This window comes from Cyprinodon variegatus, unplaced genomic scaffold (assembly GCF_000732505.1).
Source record: "Cyprinodon variegatus isolate N-32 unplaced genomic scaffold, C_variegatus-1.0 Scaffold129, whole genome shotgun sequence".
Classification (NCBI taxonomy): domain Eukaryota; kingdom Metazoa; phylum Chordata; class Actinopteri; order Cyprinodontiformes; family Cyprinodontidae; genus Cyprinodon; species Cyprinodon variegatus.
In genome coordinates, this window is record NW_015150582.1 from 639,988 (window position 1) to 647,864 (window position 7,877).

Sequence of the window (7,877 nt, forward strand, 5' to 3'; positions counted from 1 at the left end):
GGAGGATTTACTGGTTTCAGACTTTCAAAGGACACCCTGTGAGCTTCACGGAATACATTAACATATTTTTCATTGATCTTTGCTTGTGTCCTCTGTCGCATATGGGCACCATTTGAGGCCAAGTATCTGACTGATGAAATCTGCACATATCTCAAACACATTGACCTGCACCTATCTTCAAAATTGGGAAATTCCTCTGCATCTTTATAAATAACTGCACCAGAAAGCATGTAGTGTTTCACTCTTTAGAAAGCATGTAGAGTTTTCACACTTTCTTCCACTCGGCATTTTCCCCACAGATGTTATACTCACGCTAATGTTGTTTTATTTAAAGAATGTTTTTGCTTTCTTAAACACACCTAAAGACAAATTATTGTGCAAACAAGCTGTGTAAACATTTCTAAGGGTAATTTTTATACATTTTAAACAAATGTAAAAACTACAAGTATCTTTAAATAAGATTTTTATTTCATAACCAATCTCACTGTTTAAACAATTCAAATCAGTTTCATCTGCAGCTAATACATTTTTTTTAAGCTAAAGCGAGATTTAGATTTTTTCAGATGATTTTACCATTTTCTTAAAGAATCAATAAAATTTTTTGTAATGTTCGGATATTGATAAAAATGAATATAGACATATGTTTACCAAAGATTGCAGGGGAAGCTCTTCCATATTCATAGACGACTCTGTAATAATTAAAATACAATTAAAATACAATTAGGTGTAAAAGAAAAACAATGGCGCCTTTACATTATTTTTGGAGTAATGACTTCGTTCTCTATTAGTGGCCTTTCAACCCTTTTTGTTCTATTGAGGATTATTTCACTCTCTCCAAGTCAAGACGGCATCCTAACAAGATTATTTGTTTTTTTTATGTAGATGATGGACACACTAACAATCAAAATTTCAACCTGGAGAGACTTGCTCAGAGAAACGCTGTAATTAGAGAAGTATTATTCAATTTATTTATACAGGTAACGTAATCAGATTATCAAAATGTTTCTAACAGAAAAAAAAAAAACTGATTGAATCTCTGCAGTCCCTCACCGCAAGCATGCATGTAGTGAGAGGAAAGTGGAGAGGAAAACTCCCTTTTAACAGGAAGAAACCTCCAGCAGAACCAGGCTCAGTGTGTGCAGCCATCTGCTGAGGCCGACTGGGGTTCAAGGAGACAAATTTAGATAATGAAATAAATGAAATAATTTTTTTGGCGCCAGGCCCGGGCAGAATACTTCGATGCAGTGAATCAAGTGAGTGTTGGCCTAGTGGTTAGCAGTGTGCTTGTGCTCTGAGAAGGTTGTAAGTACCCTGTTCGGTCCCCACAGCCTGCACTCTCAGTCCCTCAGCAAGGCCGCACAATGGCAGCCCAATGCTTCCCAAGGGGATGGGCTAAAAACAGAGTTTATTTTGTTGCTCTGTACTTGTGATAGTGTACTGAAAATAAAAAAGTTTAAAAAAAAATTTCCTTGGATATGTAATCTAGAAAAGGATTAGAGTATTCTTCTCCACGGACACTGATGATGGAATAAGTCAGAAGGTGATTGGAACTGAGAGTGAGGGAGGAGAAGAAGTGGAGTTAGGTGAAAGTTTACCTGTGTGCGGGAGAGAGAAGCATTATTTTAAACGTGAATCTGCAAGAGAAATTAATACATTTGGGTTTAAGTTTACACAAATTTTAATAATTCTATTCTTTTATTTGAAATGGAGCAATATTCATTGAAATGCTTACGTCAAGATTGAACATGTAAATATGTCCGATTTAGCCATGCATGTTAATTTAAAATCAAAATGTTCTAAAAGATCTAAATGGTCTAAAATATAATTAAAATGCTCTGAAATAAACTTGCTCTCTTATTATTCTAGCAAAGAAAAATAACTAATAAAAAACAACTACTGTGTTTTAATGTTAGACCTTGACAAAGAAACATCTTTCTTTTCAAACAGCCCCTGTAAACATTTAACTGATCTAATAAAATCTATCTTTTACCACAACAATCTAGTGCCTTGAGGATAATAAGCCTACATCTGTGTAATATCAGCCATTTTTCCTGATTTAATTTATTTTGGTTTTTCCTAACGACCTTAATATAGTTATAACCTTATTTTTTTTATTCTTGCCTCATTCTTATATTTTTCTTATTCTTGCCTTATCCTTGTTTTCTTTTCTATGTCCTTTTCAGGGTTATACAGCTGTGAAGGGGATATTCTACTGTTACTAGACTCCTCTGGAAGTGTGACATCATTTGAATTCTCTCGATTTCTGGAATTTATCGCCAACCTCCTGTACCCATTTGCGCTGGGCCGAGGACACCTCAGAGTGGCCCTACTGCTTGTGGCCACCACCCCTCACCTGGAGTTCAGCCTGGACATCCACAGCGACCTGGAAAGTCTGCTTAGAGCTTTGGAGAGTGTCAGACGGCTGCAAGGAGATACCAACACGAAGGCGGCAGTGGAAATGGCTCATCAGCTGCTGTTGGAGGTAGAGGGGGATGTGCCCAAAGTGCTGCTGTGGCTGACAGATGGTATTCAGCCTGGAGAAGTGGAGGAGCCCATGTCTAAGCTGAAGGCTCAGGGAGTTCATGTGTTAATTGTTTCTACAATTCATGGCGACTACAACGTTTTGCAACGTGTGGCGACTCCTCCTTTGGAGTCCCATCTGTACTCTGTGGACATAGATAGCATCGACATCATCACAGACGACCTGAGAGAGGCCATCATCAGTATGTGTGTGTAAATATATAATAGTAAGAAATAGATATAGTTATAAGTATATTTCATTTTTAACAATTATTCAGCTTATTTTATCACTTATCCCTTCTTTCTCTTATGATTTTTATTTTTTTGTTTTGTTTATAATTTGTGTAGAAATCATATGTGCCGAACAACTGAGCGTGGTTCACCTGACCTCCCATAGTGCTGTACTTCAGTGGCATCCTGTTCTTTCTTCTGATGGCGGTTATTATGAACTGCGGTATAAAGCTGTGGGTGAAAGCCACCCTGAGAAGTCCAAGGTTCTTCCAAGCACCTCCAGCCGAGCAGAGCTGACCAGACTGCAGCCCGACACCATGTACACGGCTTCCCTCCGCCCAGAGTCCAACCAAATTTTGTTCAGGACACTGTCGGTGAAGTTCACCACGCTTCCTGTTAGAAAAGGTTTTTCACTTTTAATACATGTTTGTTTTTTAATCCTCTCTAATCACATGAGAACATAAGAAGTAATGTCCTAAACTAAAGTATTTCAGTGTTGGTTTTTTTTATATATAAAGTTCTTGATAACACTCTGACAACATTTTAAGCCAAAAAAAACAACAAATACTTATGTACATATTGCAGACCTTTTACTTGTCCATCTGGCTGAATCCCTCTGTAGCTTGAATAGCTGTATTTTAGCATTTTGCTTGATTTATATGGATTTAGCCTAATCAAGATCTTAAAAGTTCATTTTTCATATTAACTAAAATTGCTGAGTACATTAATTATGACCTTTACTAATCAAGTGGTTGGTTTACAATCAGCATTTTTTTAATTACTTTAGATTCATTTAGATTATAAAATGTTACTTATTAAAAGAAAATCAAGAACTTGGGTCAATTACTTTATCAAGGTCACAGATCAGTGAGTCTGGAGAGCATTTTTATTGGAATAAACAAACAAAGTTAGCAACATTGACAATAGTAACACAGTATTCTCAACAGTGAAACATCAATCAATGACTCCATCCAGCAGATAGAGATTTTGGAAACCCAGTTTGTGTCTTTTTTTGTGATAATTAAAATTTATGGGCAGTTCTATACAGGGGCCAGCTGAAGAAGACATAATACTGAATCAGTTTCATGTGATAATATGCATTGCTTCAGAAACCTTAACTATTTGGTCCCCTATAACAATGCAGTTTTGTTTTATTATATAATTGTGCACCTTTTATAAAGCACTTTGTGTTGCTCAATGTCTGTGAAGGGTGCTAAATTGATAAACTTTTACTTACTTGCGTTCACCTTTACAATTTTACTTTAACAATACTTTAAATCCAAACAAACAAAATAAAATGAAAATAAAAAAATAAGCTGTTGCACTTATTTTTGAGATGGGATCTCAGTTTTCATCTGATAGATGAGGGGTCTGCAACCTGCAGCTCCAGAGGCTATCTTTGACTGACTGACTTAATTATTATGTTAACCTTTAACTATAGCACTATTTTTCTTTAATTTTTGTATATTTTTTTTATTCTTTGATTCAATGCTAAATGAAGACCCCCAACAGTAGATTTGGTCTCTCTCTGCCACTGATTTTGCTCTTTATGCTTCCTCTACACTTAGATTTTATTCAAATTTAGCCTAATTTAGCCCCACTGACAGTTTAAATTTAAATCTGAAATATCTTTAACCTCTAAAAGTCTAATTGTTTTTTTCATTTAGGATTTTAGAAAGTTGGCTCTTGTTTTATCTGTTTGTTGTCTTCTCATTGGTATCTTGTCATGTTCTCAGATGTTATTAGTCCAGCGGAGGTTACCTTGTCGGACCACGGTCCCCATCAGGTCCGTGTCACCTGGGGCCCCCTGCAGCCAGCTCTGGTACAACGATACAGAGTGGAGTACGGAGCAATCCCAAGTGGACATGTTCAAACTGTGACTGTAAGCAACCAGAGAAGTTCTGTGTTTCTGAGGGACCTGGATCCAGGCACTCGGTACCTGATCACAGTCAGCGCTCTTTATGTGGATGGAAAAGAGAGGGCCATGTCTGTAACAGCTTGCACTCAAGAAGGTTGGTGCAGTTCTTTCAGTTCATTAGAGCTTTTTGAACATTAAATGTTTTGTTTCCTCAACATCCACACTTGAAGCTGCTTTACCCAAAGGTACATTTCTAACAGGCAGTAAAGAAAATGACTCTGTATTCTGTCTGTTTTTATGCAGCACCTCTGCCTCCCCTGACCGACCTTCAGCTGGCCCTGATCGATCGACCCGAGGGGAACGAGGTTCAGGCAACCTGGCAGGCCAACACAGAAGGGTTAAAAGGTTACTGGATCAACTGGAAGAAAAAAAGCTCCCAGAGCTCCCAGTCAGAACACTCTCTCTCCTCAGCCTACCTTCCCCCTTCCACCCTTTCAACCCGACTCACCGACCTTGCCTCCAACAGCCGAGTGTGTGTCTCTCCTCTCTACAGCTTTGGTCGAGGAGAGGGGATCTGCTGCACGGCCAGGACAAACAGTGATTAATTGGGCTGACAGGCTCTTTTATTTCAGTTACTGCAGGTATATTCATACGGTGCTGAGTACTTAATGATGTCTAGTTTTTCTTAACTCTTCCTCTAGAAAGTTTTAGTCAGGCTTGATAAAAACAAAATTTGGGAAAAATCAGACCATGGGAGCACCAAAAAGGTGGGGAATTAAACAGAGTATCTTACCAAAATGTTCAATTTTATTTAATTATGTTTCAGTGAAAGATTGTAATTGAAGTTTTGAACAAAACAGAATTTATCGTGCTAAAGAAATATGTAACTATCTGAATTAAGCTCGCTGTTTAAAGGTATAGTGGAGGATTTTCATGAATTCCTATTATATGGAATGCCTATTATAGGCGTGCAAGAGCATGCACAAGCCCATTTCTCCTCGTGCACACTCTGTTTAAAAGTTGCTGTTTTAATCACTCATACAAGCTTATTTCCATAAGATTTCCACTATTTCATACTCACCACCAGTATTTAAAATGGGGACGAGTAGGTAGGACGGTCTTATGTAAACATAATTCCAGGATGATTAGGATGAACAATATGGGGGACCACTTATTTTGATGATCCACCTGGAAAAATAACATCCACCACTATATCTTTAAGGCAAGGGAAATTCCAAACAAGTATAAGATGTTATTTGGTCGGATTAGACCAAATATTTTATTTTCTTTCATGCAAGATACTCTGTGGCAGGAAACTAATCCTGTATATCCTGCTGAAAATGCAATCTCCATGGAGAAGTAAAGTGGTGGCCGTATCATGTTGTGTGGATGTTTATATGCTACAGGAACTGCGAGACTGGTCAGATAAGAAGTTGTTTAGAAATGTTATAAGAAGTACCATTTGAAGCCCCAAAAGAGTTTAGAGATTTAATGTACTTTCCTGCAAGACCACCCAAAGTATAACCGAGCTACAGTGGATTGATTTAGACAAGAGTATATTTATTTGCAAAAGGAAAACAAATAAAACTCTTTATTACTGACAGGAAAAGGGGGTATGAGAGAGGGGTAGAGACATGCGGGAAAGGACCACCGGCAGGATTCAAACGCGGATCACCCGCGTCGACTAAGCCCTCCATACGTGGGTCGTGTGCGCTAACCACTGCATCACCAAAGCTTGCCCATAAACCTGAATCTTAACATAAAATGTGACCTTTTAGATTTGTTTTCAGTTATTTAACAGTTTTCTCTAGAAGATACAGTAACTATTCTGTTCTTTGTAATTTAATAAAATCATTGTTAATTGCAATTAATTATTTATGAATGAATCCATATTTATATTAGAAACCCCTAAAAATAGCCTTAGGTTGGTGTCAACACAGGTTTAATTGTTTTCTCTTTTCTCACACTTTTATTGCCATCTAGTGGCTATATCACATATAGTTGTGGTGAAAAAGAAATTAACATCTGTATTATAGTCATGATGTTTCTTGTACAAATAAATAATTTTACAAGTTATGAAAACCACGTGTGGAAAAATATGAATATGAAGCTCTGTTAGTTGCATCTATTTGTGAATCCTTTTCTTTTTTTAATTTTGGATGATGGTTACTGACACTGACTAAATTGATTTACAGCCCTTGTTCTCAGAACTAATACATTTTTTTTTCTTTTTTTCTTTTACTTTTATCTATGCTTATATGATATATCTCTGAAATAAGAACTTTCCTATGAACGTTGGTGTAAATAAATGCCTAAAGTGCCACATTCATGGCATAATTGTATTTTTGGTCGTCTATTGATTGTTTCCTATGATGTCCTTACATTTCTTAATTTTAAACAAATAACTTACCTTGGTTTAACTTCAAAACCCTTATTGTTTATCCTTTTTATCACTTTCTAGAAGTTGTTGGCCTCATCACAAGAAAACTGCAATGGAAGAGATTCACAATCTCAAATCAGTAAACATGGTGCAAATCAAATATTCATTAAAGTTTTGTTAAGTTAGGATTATTATTTGTTTTATTTATTTATTTTGGGTCTTTTTTTGTTAAAAAAAAATGTTAATGCTAAAAATAACTTTCTACCCATTTATTGTTTTATTCAACATTAAATCCCAGGCCTAAAAAAGAGGGTAACCCTGACAGCCCACTCCACCCAATAGTGTTTTTCTCATTATGGGTTCTAACCAGGCAGCCCCAAACCAGAAGCTATATGTGTCTCCTCCTGTGTTTTGTAGGACTGCCTATGAGACTTCCCTTTAAAACCTCCATTGATTCCTATGGAGAAGAGCAGCAGCTCTCCTCTGAGCTCCCATTGCTCAACAAGACACCTCAATGCTTAAACTCCTTCACTTGAGGACTTACATCTTTACTTAAAAAAAAATTTAACCATTACCCAGTTCTGCTACTTTATCTTTATAAAACAGAAGGACCTTCATTATGTCAAGGATAATTCTTGCCCAGTTTTGATGCCATTTTACTAGCGTGTTGACCTGATGAGGTAAGTACCTTAACAATCAGTTAAGTAATAATGGACCTCGCCCTCAACACTCGCAGTAAACAGCATTTACCTCCTAAGTGAAAGGCACATAATAAAATAATGTGCAATGAAGACTTTATCAGGACTTTTATACATCAGAGCTTCAAAGTTCTACCAAGCTACTAAGAAAAAGGACCTGACGATGTCCTTATTCTTGCTTGCTCTCGTT

At 36.9% G+C, this 7,877-nt stretch overlaps 1 protein-coding gene across 1 annotated transcript in view; it reads left to right on the forward strand.

Annotated features, from left to right (window-relative positions):
- vwa1 (von Willebrand factor A domain containing 1) overlaps positions 1 to 6,696 on the forward strand; it is a 9,473-nt gene extending 2,777 nt beyond the window's left edge. The window contains exons 2-5 of the mRNA XM_015376070.1: positions 2,184 to 2,723; positions 2,869 to 3,156; positions 4,488 to 4,763; positions 4,913 to 6,696. Of these exons, the coding sequence (XP_015231556.1) occupies positions 2,184 to 2,723; positions 2,869 to 3,156; positions 4,488 to 4,763; positions 4,913 to 5,214 (1,406 nt within the window). The 3' untranslated portion in view covers positions 5,215 to 6,696. The remainder of the gene's footprint in view (positions 1 to 2,183; positions 2,724 to 2,868; positions 3,157 to 4,487; positions 4,764 to 4,912) is intronic.
- The last annotated feature ends 1,181 nt before the right edge of the window (positions 6,697 to 7,877 follow it).